The sequence below is a fragment of the Budorcas taxicolor genome, chromosome 1 (genome assembly GCF_023091745.1).
Source record: "Budorcas taxicolor isolate Tak-1 chromosome 1, Takin1.1, whole genome shotgun sequence".
In the NCBI taxonomy this organism is placed as follows: Eukaryota; Metazoa; Chordata; class Mammalia; order Artiodactyla; family Bovidae; genus Budorcas; species Budorcas taxicolor.
Genome location: NC_068910.1, coordinates 25,994,374 through 26,012,394, shown reverse-complemented (window position 1 = coordinate 26,012,394; position 18,021 = coordinate 25,994,374). Strand labels below are relative to the sequence as shown.

Below are 18,021 nucleotides of genomic sequence, written 5' to 3'. Positions count from 1 at the left end.
TTGGTTTGTCCTCTCTGTGAGTATTTCTGTTAGAAATTAATCAGTTAAATATGAAAAATGATTTAATACCTATAATGCTATGGTTCTATTCACTCACACTTTTCCTTCTCAGTCACCTGCAGTTAGAACAAAGGTTTTCAATGCAAAACTATTCATAACTGCTAAGTGCAAAAACTTTTTTTCAAATGAGGTTTTAATTGTCATAGGTAATGCAAAAGACATTAAATGAGGCTATTGCAGGAGTTTTATGTTTCTGGAAAACAGAATTCTAAAAGTAAGAGTTAAAACTTCACATTCTGCTCTGTGCAGAAGACAAATAAGTTACCTTTCATTGTACCGATAATGAATGGACAGGTAAGGATGGAAAGGAGGTTAGGCAACAAATGGCCCCTGTTAGTGCAAAATGAGGACCATAGTCTTCTCACTATTCTCAGATTGAATCCAGTTAGACCAGTAACTAGCCATAGCTTGCCATCCTGTAATCAGAGAATCTTGTGAAATCACAAGAGTTCAGCAAGTCAAGTACAATGGCCATGAAACTAACGTACCAATTTGAAAGGTAAGCATAGGCTCAGACATTTGAAATATACCTAACTATACACATGAGTTAACTTATACTAGCACCAGCCACCTGTGAATTTGAGCCCTTCTCGGGATTAAAAAAAAAAAATGAGACAGTGTTAGCACTTGAAAAAATTGTCAACACAAAACTACTTTAAAACTTTAGCTTAATTTAAAGAAACATGGGAAATATAAAACAATCCAACTAAAAGCTCTTTCTGAGACTGATTTGTTTTTCCTTCAAACTACTCTAATAACACATTTAAATCCAGTACACGTGAAAACAGTACACAAAATATACACATATTCAGAATGAGGATCTAAGTTAGTGCGTCTCTGTAGCAGAGAGGTCACAGCTAAAGTCCTAGTGATATTGCCTCAAATTTTTACCCGTATTTAAAATAAAAAGTCACATCAAACTATTTTGGATGTCTCTAATCCATAGTACCCTAACTGCTCTTCTAAGAGTGCATAGTTGTCAATTCGTCTGGTATCTCAGTGACTACTCATCACGCAATTCTAGAATGATGTGATTATTTTTATACCAGAAAAAAAAAATGCTGATAATTGCACTTCGTTACCTTTTGCTTACTGAAATGAAAACATCACATGGATGAAAAGAAATCCCTCCCTACACTCATCTTAAACAGCACCCATCTCCACGTGTAAACTCTCTTCAGCTTTCTTAAATACTGACAGCACTTCTTCTTATCACTGAAAGACTAAGTTTCCTCCAGCACAAGATGCCGGTGAGCTCACTAAGGCCTGCCATTCATTAAAGTACTTTCTGAAGACACTGAGGATACAGTTTAGCAACAGCACATTCAAAATGCCGGCCAAGGTCCCAGAGGCGATCTGGGGTCTCATACACTTTCATCCATTGGTCAGTGATATCATCATACTGGTAAAGGGAATTTTTTCTGCTGGTTCTGAAGACATGTTCTTCAACGGTCACTTGAGTAGCTCGAACAAATAAATGGAGCTTATTCTGGAAAAGTACCAGTTTAAGGTATGGGTTTATGGACTCATCACATGGAAAGTCCTTCTTACGAGTCCACTTATTGAGCTCAATATCATAGGCTTCTACAGTAAACATCCGCTGATGATTTCCACAGGTTCCAGCTATGTAGTAGATAGAGTTCTTGTATACAGCTGCTAAGCCCTGGATTCTAGGCACAGTCATGGGGGTTAAGAAACCCCAGTAGTCTTTCTGAGGCTCATAGAAGAGGAAAAACTCTCCTAAAAAAGAGAAAGGGGAAAAAAAAAGAGAGAGAAAAGAAAACAAGAATATGAAGATTTAAATATAAGATAGCTTAAAACATCTACATCCCATGGCACAACATAACATAATATTAGAATCAACCTGATTTGGGGCATTCAAACTGGTAAGTGTGAGAAGTTACTTTGGCTTGATGGCAGTACAAGGGTTAAGAGCTTGGTTTCATTTACTCCATCCAAATATTTGGGTGTTTCAGAAAATTGATTTTAAGCCAGCTCTTATAAAAAGTATTATTACTAATGGTTAGCCAGTAAGATCAAAATATGAATATAGGTTCAATCGTGAATAAGCCACTATAAATTTATGTGCTAGTTATTTAACTATAAGGTAGTATACATAGAATTGTTCGGATTTCTATGGGCCACTAACGTGTTTACTTTAGTGTTGCTATAAGGCAAAGACAAATATCAAGAGGAGAAAATATGGCCTTAAGCTGATAGAAAACATGCACATCATTTAGGGAATTGACTATGAGGCTGTTTCCATTCTGTTTTGACAATGAAAAGGTGTGCTGAGTCACACTGCCGATGTAAAAATGTCGAAAAGAATTAAGCTAGTGAAGATTTACAAGAGCTTGGCTAATTATAACATTAAAATCTTTGATTTGAAAGAATCAAATAAAATCTTTGATATGAAAATCTGAACCCTTTATGATCAGATTAAATGGTACTCCAGTAGCCACTGACAGTAGGGCATGATCTTCTGACTAGTCACGTCAAGTTTATTTATATAAAGAGGCTTTGTTTAGATCAGAAGTACCTACTTCTAAATTGAGCTTCCCCTTGAAAACTGTTTTGAACTAGGTTAACTCCTATCGATAAATATAACTGCCTACCTAATAAAAGTAATGCTGAAAAAATCCTGGTTTTCATAAAACAGTTTGTTAAACTCTCAGCTTTTGCCTGCATATTCCCTATGCTTTTTGACCAAAATGTAACAGGATTCATAATAAAGAAGACAGGAATGAACACTTCTTTACCCTGTAGTACTTAGCTACAAATTTCTTATAAGAAGGAAAGATAATACATTTTAAAAGTTGATTTTTAAACCGAAAGATGACTTTAATAAATTAAAACCAGTAATGGGCAATTAAAACCCTCAGTGCCTCAGATTTGTCTTATATAAAATACAATCTGATTAAATAATGTTCATTCCAACCCTGAAATTCTGTTAATTCACTGTTACTTTGCTTTAGTATTTAAATTAATACATAACCTTTATTTTCCATTTGGGAGTCTTCTAATTAATTCTATCTCTACTAAAAAATAACTCCTTAGCCAGTAAAACCAAAAATCTATGAAGAGAGAGCTTCATCATATTGAATGATATAACCTATCCAACCATGTAAGTCAAAGTGTTACTCCTCTTTGAGTGTCCACCTCTTTGCAACCCCATGGACTATAGCCCACCAGGCTCCTCAGGTCATGGAATTCTCCAGGCAAGAATACTGGAGAGGGTAGCCATTCCCTTCTCCAGGGGATCTTCCCAACCCAGGGATTGAACCTGGCTCTCCAGGACTGCAGGCAGATTCTTTACCACCTGAGCCACCTAGGAAGCCCTATCTAACCATTCTTTATAGATTTTTACATCCATTCAGATACTCCATTTTTTGGCAAGACCAACAAACCTACATCATCCCAGGCTTCCGTTCAACTAAAATGAGGCACGAGAAAGTATTCCTTACTCTCTCTGGAGAATTAACTTTACACTGAAGTTTAAACAAATGGGTTTAGGCATTTCTAAGAAATTATAAGTCAAATAAAGGATTACTGCAAAGAACATTAAAAAAAAAAAACTTACAGTGGGGAAAAAAACTAAACAATCATATATATCTACACAGAACTTGCACCCCTTTCCGTATTCTTTTTTATAGTAGTGAAGGAAAGCATTTATCTATAAGCAGTTAAGAAATGCAAAAGAAGAAGGACGTTGGTATTGTCAATACTGTATTCAATATTCAAGCAACTAAAATAAGAAACCAAACACAAGGAAAATATTAGCACAAATCAGAACCTTGGATCAAGTATCTTATTTACTGCTACTCAGTTCCTCTTTCTGGTATCTTTACCAAGGTACCAGTTTTCAATTGTTTAAACAAAAATTTTTAAGCTAAGTATATTACCATCCCTCTCATCTTATAATGTTAAAAAGATGACATCTCAAAATTTTTCAGTGAAAAAAAATTAAAAACACTGTATTATGGATGACAACATTAACTGCAGTGAAATTAAAATCTTGAACAGTGTGATTTCAAACTCTTTGTAAGTGAGTTTCATAACCTTTGCCATCATAAGACTTCATACAAAATTCTTTGGCAACTGAATAGGACAACTGCATTTGAGGCTTTGTTCTTTTTTTCTCTTTTAAACTAATCCAGTAAGTTCCATAAGAAGAATACTTGCTACCGTCCCTTGATTATATATCATTTAACTGCAAAAAGTTATATATCAAACTTGATTCCTGTTTAAAGTCTTAAAAATGGAACAGAAATAGTTTTTCTCAAATGCTGAACTATTACTTATGGGGAAAAAAGTTTTCAAAAATACTATGTCACATGATGTCAAAAGACAGTAAGAACATAAAAAAACGTACATGATCGTTTTAGGGACTTGAAAGTACCTGCCTTTTTTGATTGAAAATTTTATTTTCTTCACTAGTCCCTTAAAGAACAGACTACTCCAATAAATACTTTAACCACTCGGGCACCTACCCTGTAAAACATAGATCTTCTCTTTGTATTCCACGGCATTATGGAACTCCATTGCAACAGGCATGGCGCAAACAGTAGTCCAGCGGTTCTCTCTGCTGTCATAGCACTCCACAGATTTTAGTGAGTTTCTCCCATCACCTTCGTAGACACGCCCTCCGATTGCATACATCTTACTACAGCAGTACACCAGTTTGCAGCCTATTCTGGCTCGAAGCAAGGACGGTTTGGAAAGCCACCTATTGGTGGAATGGTCATACATCCAGAAATCATTTTCGGCCTTATGGTCAATGGATACCTCACTGCTGCTTGGCCTGTACCCTCCTGCAATGTAAATATCATTATCTGGTGATACAAGGATTCCAACTTCTCTCAGATCATTTGGTGGTTTGCATAGTTTGAACACTCTTCCTGTGAATATATCTAGACAAGGCACTGTTTGCTTCTTTCCTGAGTGTTTGTGGGCTGCGTCGAAACATATGATCATTTCCGATGCAGTCATTCCAAGTCTCTGTGTACAGCCATTGGGACTGGCTGGTCCCTTTTCCACACAGCTTTTGGCGATAGCCTGTGCAAACTGAGGTGGAATTTTCTCTATAAAGGTGTCTTCCATTAAAGGAAAACGTATGCATTTGGCAAAAATTTCTGGAAGGTGCACTTCTCTTTCATTCTGTTCATGTTCAAACCACCTTACAATACTCTCATAAACATGCTCTTCCCGGTCTACATTTAAATCATCACTGTCTAGGATACTTATCAGTTGGTCTTTTGTCAGCTGAAGAAACTCCTGTTCTTTGGTGACACACAAGAACTTTTTACGAATGTATTCTTTAGATCGATCTCCAAGTTCCTGATGACCGTAATGATCAGCAAAGATGAAGACCCCAATAGAATTTTGTGGGTCCAAATGACTGATCATGTACTTGGCACACTGGTCTTGGATGGAGGGAATCTGGAAGATGCTAGCTGCAGTGAACAAGGCTTGAACATTGGCCTCTGTCAGAACAACTCTGGAGGTATAGGCATAGTTCAACACTAAATCCATCGACTCGGCTTCAACACCAACAATTCGAACTTCTTTTTGAGTGCTTTCTGTAAGGCCGCTAGTGAACATGGATCTAGGAAGGAAAGAGTGGTGAATTTATCTGCACTACAAATAAAAATTACTGTCGCAAGCTTGTAAAGAATTATCACAAGGATCACTTTTTGAAACTGAAAAACATTTCCTAATGTGTTTCCTGATATCCTGAATATCAGGAAAGGGATAAAAGTTGATCATCTAGCAGAAGGATTTAATCTGGCTAATCTCAAAGAAACCCTATTCTCAGGGCCAGTCAGTCCACTTTGTGCCAACTCTGAGAAAAGCAGAGTATACCTAACTAAATCAAATCAAAAAGTGGCAAGGCATATTCCAGGACACCTTATTTTCCTTGGAGCCCTATCCAGGCTTCTGATCAAGTTGCTTTAGGGGACTTAAGATCTTCAATCACCAGGTAAGTCAGAAAGTTTACAAATACCTATGGGGTATCAGTGTGACACATTAGCATATAGAAACTGTCTAATAAAACTTCTCATGACCCAGTGGAAATTTACAAGACAACCTGTGCCCAAAATGTATCTTTAAAAATTTTAGCTTAGAAAAATAAGATGTTCTTCAGAAGTTCTTATTTTCTTCCTACTCCTTTTTAAAATATTTATCCTTTGAATGCTTCCTTAATCATTATAAAGAATATAAAGCACATCAATTCATCAGTTATCCTTGGATATTTTGAAAACTTTTGCTTGAGACAATCAAGAAATATACTTGATTTTCTCAAAGTTACCATAGTTTTATCTATTTATAAATAAAAATGTTAGCCTCATTGATGCTCAGTTGTGCCTGACTCTTTGTGGCCCCAGGGACTGTAGCCCTCCAGGCTCCTTTGTCCTGGGATTTCCCAGGCAGGAATACTGGAGTAGGTTGCCATTTCCTTCTCTGGGAGATCTTCCCAACCCAGGGATTGAACCCCTGTCTCCTGCATCACAGAGGGATTGTTTAACACTGAGCCACCTAGGAGCCCATAAATAAAGATCTGGGTAGGGTTAATATTAATAAAATGCCTACTTCTAAAGAGAACTTAAGAATTAACGGATTTGTTGCAATCTGATTTTGTTGGTTTTCAAAAAATTCCAGGTTCTTGTCTTTGAGACCAACCTTTCCTTTCCTTTTCTTTTTTAATGTGCTTTAATGGCACTTTCAGGGCTTCCCTGGTAGTTCAGATGGTAAAGAATCCACCTGCAATGCAGGAGACCCCAGTTTGCTTCCTGGGTGGGGAAGATGCCCTGGAGAAGAGATAGGTTACCCACTCCAGTATTCTTGGGCTTCCCAGCTGGTAAAGAATCCACCTGCAATGCAGGAGAACCTGGGTTTGATCCCTGAGTCGGCAAGATCCCCTGGAGGAGGGCATGGCAACCCACTCCTGTATTCTTGCTGTAGAATCCCCATGGACAGAGTCAGAATGAGCGACTAAGCACAGCACAGCACGGTACTTCCTTGGCCAAACCATTAAGACGTCAAAAGCCTAGCTTTTTATTTAAAGTGCTAGTCATTTATAAACATCATTTGCCTTTCTTCTCCCTCCTTTGATGTTTCTTTCTAAGAAGTTCTTAAAATTTATAGAACTTTTATAAGTTTAAGTTCTTAAACTTATAAAAAGATCAAAAACTTTTAAAATCTTCTTGAGAAAAGGATGGTATGCCCTAGAATGCTTAATAGATGTCTGTTGAAGATATTGACCTAACACTGGTGATAAACTTGATTATTCAGATCAGACCTCTCCTATATTAAGTGTGATGTTATGAAAAAAGAGTGGGAAGATTTTCAGATCACTTTTAACACCTTTATCAAAAACATGAAATTAATTTAAAAATGCAATATGTAATATTGGAGTACCTGGACCGAGCTTATTACCTGGGTTAACTATCCTTTGAGTCTTAATTTTACTTCTATTATGCAAAACTTAAGTTTAATATCCTGCACACTTTTTTTTTTTTTCCTTAAATGACTGAAAACTAAATGTTCCAATGTATGAGCTGGTTTTTCAATTCAGGTACTGAAAAACTCAGTTATATAGGTCCCAATTAAAAAGAAAAAGAAAGCCCTTCATTATGCAAAGATTAAATCCCAGAGGAGAACATTACCACGTTACCCTTTATCAAGGGAGCTGCTCTACTGACTTGAATAAGCTGGCCTCACACACAGCAGTATAACATGCAAGTTCCCCTCTGTTCTATCATTTTCTTTATGTAAACTCTAATTAAAGTGGGAGTACTTCCTCACACAAAATCCTGAGCAATATGTTTCTAATGATCATACACATTTTATTTCTGACAAGTCTCTGGGATCAGGAAACAGCCATGGCAGATTGCAAGCTATTCTATTTTTTCCATCAGTGATGCAAGATTTGCAAATATTAAGTATGACTTTTTACATCTCACATAAGGTGCAACACTGGCGCCCAAGAAACTTCTGTACAAAAAGCTCTAGTCAAGTGAGAAGAACCTAATCCTTGAGTCTTCTAGCCAAATACCTTCATTTGACTTCGCCTATCTTATGCTTAGAAAGCCTTCCAAGCATTTCCTTAACTTCTTGGAAAGCAAGAAAATCTATTGTAGCATACTTCTTTCCAAGAGATTTGTCAGGTCCTCAAAACTAATTGTAAGCAAATATGATATTTAAATGATATAAGCCAGAAAATAAAATTACACTGAGATATAAATATTTTCACTTTAAAGTTTTGATTTTTTAATTTTTACTATTTAAATCTAATATACAATTAACACTCCTGTAAATTAAAATTTAAAGAGGACCTACTCTTGTTCCTTAAAAGTTATACAGTGACTAAGAAGCCTGGCTCTGGACTCAAATCCAGCCTCTGCCACTTACTAGTTAGATGATTTAGGCAGTTCACTTAACCTCTTTGAGCCTCAGTTTTTTTCACTGTAAAAGGGGAATGACAAGAGTGTAGAGATAGGATTATAAAGATTATATAAAGTGACATAGGTAAAATGAGCTTTGCCTAGAGCTTGATAAGCATAACTGTAGCATATATAAACACATAAATGACCTAACCATATCTAATGGATAGCCTAGATAACTGAATCTCACCAGCAATTTTCATTAGAGGCCAAACTTCATACCTTTTGTGTATACCAGTTTCTTCTTTTTTCTTTCCAGGTCACACCCTTGTTATGGTTAATACTTAATAGTCCAGTGGCCTATCCAATGCAAATCTAAATGGTTACATCACAAACATCAAACTGAAGTGACTATATTTAACCCAGTATTCTGAGAAAGAGGAACCAGAAACTACTGTCTGGAACATTACACTGCCATATGCCCTATAAAGGTAAGCACCTTCAAAAGGAAAAAATATATTTACTGTGTGGTTGAGAAAATTATGCACCATTTTTGAAAACAAAAAGGCTTAAAGTGAGCACTTCAAACAAAAAAAAAGTTAAACCTGAACAGGAAATTGCCTTTATCACTGATCTTTTCTTAGAGTATGACATTATTTTTTAGACCCAATTCTTGAAATTTTACTTTTCAAAGTTTTATAATATATAAAGATGAATATAAAGGAAAATGAAAACTGATCTCTAAAATACTTCTGGAAATCTTAAAAATAGTCATTAGTGTGGGGCCTAACACACACACAAACTGTATTTCATTGATTTTTATTTCACTGCTGTTATCATGGGATTAAAATAGTCCATTAAGTGGGCAATTTGTTTTTAAAAGAAAAGGCTATTAATTTTTAAATTCTAAAAGAGTTAACATGCAGTAAAGAAATCCTGGATAAATTTCTGGAACAAATTCCAGATCAGCACTGTCCAATAAAACTTTCAGTGATGAAAAGGTTCTGTTTCAGGGCTATACAGTGGGGCAACCATTAGCTACATGTGGCTACTGAGCACTTTAAATGTGGTTAGTGTACCTGAGGAACTGATTTTTTTTTTCATTTTTTTTAATTTTAGATAAGGGAAGTTTAGCCACATGTGGCTAGTGGCTGCCATATTGAGCAGTGCAATTTTAGATTTTTCTGAAACACACAAACAAAACCATATTTACTGACTTAAAACCAGTCATCTGAATTCTAGAAGAATCTGTCAGTTTTTTGTTTTTTTTTTTAAGGGGGGCTTAATAAAATAGGGCCTGTTATTTATTCTCAGGAAACAAATACGTTAGTTTCATTCATTGTTGCATCTCAATATAAAAATGAAGTGGGCAGTACTGAAGGAGAAAGGGGACTCGGTGCAGACATCAATAGAGGTTTCCACCAACATCATACCTGAAATAAGGGCTGATTGCAGCAAGAACGTTTCTATGACAGGAAAATGTTTTCCCGTGATCCACTTCCACTACAATGTCTGTCAGCTGTCCTTCATCGTACATTGTTTTGAGTTGCTTAAGAATACTGCAAGCATGGAAGGGGTCCATGGCATCGCTGGCTGTGTCTGAAGATGGTATTCCATTCGGTGTTGGGGAAGACTTACTTAAATCTAGGAGGAGAAAAATCGTACAACCACAAGAAGTTCGGGGCCAGTTTCGGCGTCGCGGGTTTTATTTTTTGTTTTTGTGTTTGTTTGGTTTTGTTGTTGTCTGTGGGATGGGGCTGGGGGTTGTTTGTTTGCTTGGCTTGCTTTCTCCCCGCTACAAAAATACACATATGTATATAGACTCCCTCAATGAGAACGCGAGGTAGGATATAGGAAAGAGCGAGGTGAGATGCAAGTTCAAACACCAGCCTGCTTCTCCCGGAGCCCGGCGAGCCCGAAGCCCCGTGCTCGCCGACAGACCGCGCAGGCAGAACAGGCGAGGTGTCTGCGGCGATTCCGCCGACAGCCAGAACGTCCCAGCTGAAAGCGGAGGGCAGGAGCCTCACAAGGGAAGCTCGATGGATGGCGGCCGCCACTGCCTCCTCAACCGCCTTGCGAACAGGTCGGAGCGGCGGCGGGTACCCGGCCTCCCCATCCCTGTCCGGCCGGACCGCCCACCTCCCTCCACGCCATTCATCCTCCCTCTCCTCATCTCTGTCCACCTCTCCATCCTTCTCTCCCAGTCCTCATCGCCGCCGCCTAAGCTCGCAGCCCGAACTTGGCCCCCGGCCCACCTCTCCTGCACACCTCCCTAGCCACCACACGACCCACCTGCCGACGCGGCCATTTCTAGACGCGGCCCGGGCTCCAGCTATTTAAAGAGGAAATGTCATTTCGCTTCTCTCTCTCCCGGGTTCCGGCTCTTCTAAGCCGTCCCTAGCCAATGGGGTGACCTATGCATCCGGCTCCGCCCCTAGGCTCCGAAATCAGGGGGTCTATTGGTCACGAGGAGCGCACCGGCACGTCGGGAAATGTAGTTTTATTGCCCCCGCTCCCGCGTGGTCCGTGTAGGGCGGAGGCCCAAGCTCGGAATTTCTATTGGCTGTTTTGGGTGGAGGTGGAGAGCAGGGAGCCCGCCAGCCTGTGTCTGTGGGGCGCGCAGCGCCTGCCGGAAGAGGTAGTCTTCTGGCTGAGGAGAACTGTCATTCTGAGAGGCTGGGGTAGGGAAAGCTCTTGAAGTGCAAATTTCCCCATTTTAGGCCTCTCTCCAGGCCCCCGGTTCTTTTTTTTTTTTCCCCCACCTCTTTCTTCGTTTCCTAAACCTCCTGCCAATGACTAGCTTCCGGTATGAAAGCGGGGGTCCACGTGAGGGCTGTGAAACCAGAAAAATTTGGAAATGGACAAGAGAGCTGCTGTCCAAAAATGGGAAGGAAACCTGACACCTCACCCCTAAGAAAAATATCAGGAGGCCAGAAAGCAAGCCATCTTTGATGAGTCACCTGTGACACCCAATTGAAACAGCATCGACTTGGCTGAGTGCTGCGGTTTCCGCAGATTAATTGGTATGGTTACAACCGCTGCTCAGGATCTTTAACTCCCACTCAATGCGTTGGTTTTCTTGAGCACCCGGGGAACACCTGTTCCACTTTTAAGAGTGCATGAACATTACAGAGGGATTCAAGACGCTTTCCTTTTTGCTCCTGGTAAATTGAGTGGTGAAGATACTAAGTAGTCTGGGTTTTCCTTTGAAGAAATCTGAAAAGTGCCCTGAGCCTGAAACGAGGGACGATTATTGACTCCCTCGCTCTATCCTTAATGTGGGACCTTTAGATAAGACCATTTAATTCTTGGACACTTAGCTCCTTCACCTGTAATGTGTGAATAATAATTCCTTTTCTAGCTGCCTCATAGGCAGCAAGCCTTTTGAAAGGAAACAAAAATGTTTTTACTGTTGACATGTTTTGATTTTCTTCTGTAATTCTAGCATCTAACAGGGTGCCTGGCACATTATAGGTAGTTAATATTTGAAAAATATATGTAAGGCACAAATGAGCTAACATTGGAAATGCTATTTCCAAATATTTGACTTGTAAGGAAGTCTTGCCAGCGAATAGGAACGAAGTTTTGGATGATGTATAGTTAGTGCATGACCACAGCTTTTCTAACCCTGAAAAGACCAAATAGTTGAATCTCCTGATGAAGGAGCTCGGAATTTAAGTTGTAATTGTGGAACAGAGAGAATGAGGAAAAACAATACAATTCTGTCCTACAAGGTCGGCTGAGTAATTTAGAGCTCAAAGTATTATAATTCTGTGCAGGTTAACAAGAATTGGTGTTTCTCTGGGACTGGGATATGTGGACATTGATAACCCTATATACACAGTTCTGCATGAATGAAACTGATTTAACTTCTGTTATTCAGGACTTTAAATTTCCATTTTTTTATGAGCCAAACGTTGTTGCTTTCTACCTTATGGAAATAGTGGGAATTTCACTCACAATATTAATGGCTTACCTGGTGGCTCTGACAGTAAAGAGTCTGACTACAAAGCGGGAGACCTGGGTTCGATCCCTGGGTTGGGAAGATCCCCTGGAGAAGGGAATGGCAACCCACTCCAATATTACTGCCTGGAGAATTCCATGGAAAGAGGAGCCTGGCAGGCTACAGTCCATGGGGTCACAAAGAGCTGGATACAACTGAGCAACTAACACAAAAGAAATGACATCAGTCCTTAGGGTTGCCAAATTCAGGGAATAAAAACACAGAAGGCACAGTATTGGGGAGATACAGTAAAATATCACTTGTTATCTGAATCAGATTTAATTGGGTGTTTTGTATTTTACCTTTCAACCTTTTCAAGCCTGTTGAAATAGGGGTTTTATTGTTTGAGTCTGGTTTTTGGTAGCCACCTGTTTAAGGTTTTGGAAATTTGGCCAATTTGCTTCTTCATTTAATTTTCACTTAACTAAGAAATGGATTTGGCAATATTATTTTTTCATTTTTTTAAGTTTTCTGATTCTTTGAGCCACAGGAATTTCTAAATTTGGAGGTGGGCAGAATACAAAAAGCAAAAGTTGATTTAAATATAAATAGAGAAAAATGAAGATTTCTAATTACAAGGTTGCCATTTATATGACACTGTAAATAAACTTCATCCTCTTGGGCAAATGGCATTACCTGGTAGAGTCCATCATCATTCAAAAGGCACTTTTGAAAAATACAGAATAAGTGGGAAAATGTCAAAATTGAGTCAGTAGTCCCATAGTAGTTATTCTCAGTGATCTGTAAGAACACAAAGGAGATTTTTTGTTTCAGGATTGATATTAAGTAGCCAAAGACTAGAGCTTTATTTTCAAATAGCTCTGATTTGAAATTTAAGAAGAACTCATTGCCAATCTAGAAAGGCAGCAGCAAGGGTAAACCCGTTTTTTTCTTTATGTATTAAGTACTGACTTGTCCTCTGAAGCAATCTTCTCAAATAGTTAGAGTTTAAAGTAAATTTTAGTGAAGATGAAAATTGAAAAAGCAAACCAGAATAGTTGAAGGACATATATTTATTTCGAATTAGACATTTAGAGCATTATTACTTTATTATTTATTACCTAGGAACTGAAGGCAAAGGAGATTGCTCTAACCACAGTTGTTTGAGAGTTGAAAAGTCTTCACATTTAAATTCTGACAGAGATGAAAGGAAAGCTGCAAATCTGGAAAATAAGAAAATTGCACAGTCGCCTTGTTTTTTTTTTTTTTTCCTCTGCTTCTACTTTAAGAGAATGACTTAGCAATTATCAGGTGTGCCCAGGCTCCTGTCCTCCTGTCCATAATAATTGTTATGTGGACAATTCAGTCCACATAACACAAGAATGATAGTAACTCTGATGAAGAGAGTGTAAAAGAGAACAGCACTTCACTTCTGCAAATCTCTTCTGCAATTTTCCAGTTTCCCTATTCAGTTTTGATTCAGGCTATGAAATTGACCAAAGCGACTTAAAAGGAAAACAGATAATTCCTGTGACTTCTACTTTTTAACAAATGGCTACAACAAAAGATGACATTTTCCTTGCTGAAGACTGCTGTGGCTGCATTACTGCCTCAAGTGCAGTAACAAAGTGATTATTTGAATATAATTTTTCAAATAATTATATTTTCAATTTTATTATTTGAATATAAAAGTGATTATTTGAATATAAGTTTGATATAATATTACACATTGAAAGAGATTGGGGGGTAATTTCTAGAACCTTACATATTGTATACTATTTACTTTCTTTGAAATACAAAACTTTAAATAGATAGTAGCATGAGGTTTACTGATTGAACATTAGTAACCTTTATTGTATTTTAATTTTTATTCCATCTAAGGTGATGTGAGGACTCAACATGATAGTAACTAGAAGACTGCATTTTGTAAATCACTGAATTTGATCATACTGCAAGATGTTAAATCATATTAATTTGTCTTTTAAGTATTTGAAATGTAGCATATATGTGAGAAAAAGGGGGGGAATTGTTTGTGACCCCATGGAGTACAGCCTGCCAGGCTCTTCTTCCATGGAGTTCTCCAAGCAAGAATTCTGGAGTGAGTAGCCATTCCCTTCTCCAAGGGATCTCAATCAACGGATCTTCCCAACCCAGGTCTCCTGCATTGCAGGCAGATTCTTTACCAGCTGAGCCACCAGGGAAGCACTAAAAGTAGCAGCTGGGATAGTCAAATTCCTCAAGAATACTTATCATCTCCATCTTTCACCTGAACCTGCATTCTGAGCAGACACTGTATAAAGCAGTGTTCCTGATACCAGAAACAGTATGTGTCGATGATAGAGATAAAGATAGCAGTACAGATAGAGACAGTGGGTGTGTCTCTGCAAAATTGATGTGGAAACCTGATCTCCAATGTGATGGTATTTGGAGGCAGGGCCTTTGGGAGGGGATTAGATTATGAGGGTGAAGCTCTCATGAAAGAAATTAGTGCCCTTATAAAAAAGACCCCCAAAGACATTTCACCGTGTGAGGACACAGTGAGAAGACAGACATCTGTGCACCAGGAGGCAAGTCCTCACTGGAAACCAAACCCACCAGTGCCTTGTGCTTTGATTTTCCAGCCTCCAGAATTGTGAGAAATGAATTTCTGTTGTTTAGAAACCACCCAGTCTATGGTATTCTGTTATAGGAGCTTGAGTAGACTAAGGCTTAAATATGGATGGATGGATAGATAAATGTAAATGATATAATGTGATATACGTGTGCATATGTGCTCAGTTGTGTCCAACTCTTTGCGACTCCCCAGACTGTAGCCCACCAGGCTCCTCTGTTCTTGTGATTTCCCAGGCAAGAATCCTGGAGTGAGTTGCCATTTCCTTCTCTAGGGGATCATCCCGACCCAGGGATTAAACCCATGTCTCCTGCATTGTAGGTGGATTCTTTACTGTCTGAGCCACCAGGGAAGCCGTATTACATATATATGAATGATTAACCATATATATAATTGTGTGTATATGGTTAATCACATATAATTATATATCATATGTATTCATGATTCAGTTCAGTTCAGTTCAGTAGCTCAGTGGTGTCCGACTCTTTGCGACCCCATGAATCGCAGCACGCCAGGCCTCCCTGTCCATCACCAACTCTTGGAGTTCACTCAGATTCATGTCCATCAAGCCAGTGATACTATCCAGCCATTTCATCCTCTGTTGCCCCCTTCTCCTCCTGCCCCCAATCCCTCCCAGTATCAGAGTCTTTTCCAATGAGTCAACTCTTTGCATGAGGTGGCCAAAAGTACTGGAGTTTCAGCTTCAGCATCATTCCTTCAAAAGAACACCCAGGACTGATCTCCTTCAGAATGGACTGGTTGGATCTCCCTGCAGTCCAAGGGACTCTCAAGAGTCTTCACCACCACCACAGTTCAAAAGCATCAATTCTTTGGCGCTCAGCTTTCTTCACAATCCAACTCTCACATCCATACATGACTACTGGAAAAACCATATTAACCGTTGATATTTGTTAAGCTGATCATAACTTACTATTCTACTATATAACTGAATGAAAAATGGAAACCTTGAACAGAATTACTCTACTGGACCCTTCAGTTACAATATTTAAACTTAGAATGATTGAGAGAGCCAAAGCCACTGTCAAAATGTGATACATCAACACCCTTCCTTGTATGAAGATTATCTTATAACCCAAATGGGACTGATAGAATTAATCAATGATTACTGCTTCTTTCTAACCTCAGTCATGATCCAAATTTTTAAGCTCATGGTATCACTGGAAAATGTAAAGAAAAGAAACATCAGTGTCTTCAGCATGTAGCCATAGGAACAGGAATTCATGGAGAAGAGGCATAAGGTATTAGGAAAGAAGTATATTAAACACAGCAGAGAAAACGCAAAGGATGAAGAGCTGATGGTACTTTAATCCCTAAAAGAATCAAGTATTTAGAAAGCAAATCTGCTAGCATGCCACAGTAATTTCAGAGATATTTAATTTTTATTTCTGCTTGTTCTATCACAGGATTTCTTAGTCTTGGCACTATCCATATTTTCCAGCAGATAAATTTTTGGTGGTGGAGGGCAGGGGGGTTCTGTCCTGTGCATTATCAAATGCTCTCGCCAGTATGTACCTTCCATGAGGACTTGACAACCAAAAATGTCCCCAGAGGTGGTCAAATGTCCCTTGGGAAAACCATCCCCAGTTGAGAACCACTGTAGTGCAATATGCTTCTCTCTGTTCTGGGCCCTCCTGCTTTGTTAACAGTTCTATTACACTTTATATTGATCTACTATGTTTATTATTTAAAGCTGTTTTGTTTATCTTCCTTTTAAATATTCATTGCAAGGATTTGAGTTAATCATCTCTTGTGTTCATAACAAACTAGTGTCTTTGGCCCAGAAGCCCCATCTCTTGTGTTACAGATGTCCTACTTTCTTTACCCCTCCCCACATCCTCTAATCCCATCCTCTCCTACTTTGTATACAGCCATTGTGATGGTTTGATGTGGGTCCCTCTGTTTACATCTGTTCTTGTAAATTCTGATTGTTGTTTTATGCACTTTATATAATGGTATTGTGCTATGGATCTCCTTAATATCTTACTTTTTTCACTCAGTACTGTGTTTTAAGGTCTGTGTATGTTGCTTTTGTGCATCTGGTCAATCCTTCTTCTTTATATCCCCATCAGCTAGCTTACTGTCTGATGTATGTTAGGTGTCAAATAAGTGTTCACATAATTAATAGCATAAGTGAATACATCAAATGGTGAATGGGAATAGTAGACAGAATAGTGGCTGCCCAAAGACGTCCATGTTCTGAGCCCTAGAATCTGTGAATGTGTTACCTTATAAAGCACAAGAGACTCTGGCTGCTGCTGCTGCTAAGTCGCTTCAGTCATGCCTGACTCTGTGTGACCCCATAGACGGCAGCCCACCAGGCTCCTCCATCCCTGGGACTCTGTAGGCAACAATACTGGAGTGGGTTGCCATTTCCTTCTCCAATGCATGAAAGTGAAAAGTGAAAGTGAAGTTGCTCAGTTGTGCCGACTCATAGCGAACCCATGGACTGTAACCTACCAGGCTCCTCCATCCATGGGATTTTCCAGGCAAGAGTACTAGAGTACGTTGCCATTTTCTTCTCCAAGAGACTTTGGAGATGTGCTTAAATTAAGAATTTCAAGATGGGAAGATGACCCTGGATTATCCAGGTGGACTCAGTACATTCACAAGGGTCCTTAAAAGAGGAGAAAAAGGGGTCAACGCCAGAACAAGGAGATGTGATGACAGAAGCTGAGGTTGAGTGATGTGCTTTCAAGATTACTCAGGAGCATAAGCCAAGGAATGCAGGCAGGCTGGAGAAGTTAGCAAGGCAAGGTAATAGATTCTACCCTAGAGCCTGCATGAGGAAGTCTGTCCTGCTGATGTGTTAGTTTCAGGTTTTCTGACATCCAGGACTGTAAGGTCATTTGTTTTGTTTTAAGCCACTAAATCTGTGATAATTTGTTACAGCAGCGATAGGAAAGTGACACAGTGGATGAATTAATACATAGATAAGTGTACAAAACTTTCCAGCAGTTGAACTTCTCTCTCCTGTCTCCTCCTTGTCTCTCCATCAAGTGTTT

The 18,021-nt window shown here is 38.9% G+C and overlaps 1 protein-coding gene across 1 annotated transcript; it reads right to left on the bottom strand.

Moving 5' to 3' along the window:
• Positions 1-1,336: 1,336 nt before the first annotated feature.
• On the bottom strand, positions 1,337-10,752 carry KBTBD8 (kelch repeat and BTB domain containing 8). Its single transcript, XM_052648289.1, has 4 exons — positions 10,737-10,752; positions 9,878-10,088; positions 4,551-5,665; positions 1,337-1,800 (listed from the first exon to the last, which is right to left on the bottom strand). The coding sequence occupies exons 1-4, from the start codon at positions 10,750-10,752 to the stop codon at positions 1,337-1,339; spliced, it is 1,806 nt and encodes a 601-aa protein (XP_052504249.1).
• Positions 10,753-18,021: the final 7,269 nt, after the last annotated feature.

Coding starts and splice junctions, on each gene's coding strand:
- KBTBD8 (XM_052648289.1), bottom strand. Junction 5,666..9,877: donor GCAATCAGCCCTTATTTCAG/GTATGATGTTGG, acceptor TTTCCTTCCTAG/ATCCATGTTCACTAGCGGCC. Junction 1,801..4,550: donor GAAGATCTATGTTTTACAGG/GTAGGTGCCCGA, acceptor TCTCTTTTTTAG/GAGAGTTTTTCCTCTTCTAT.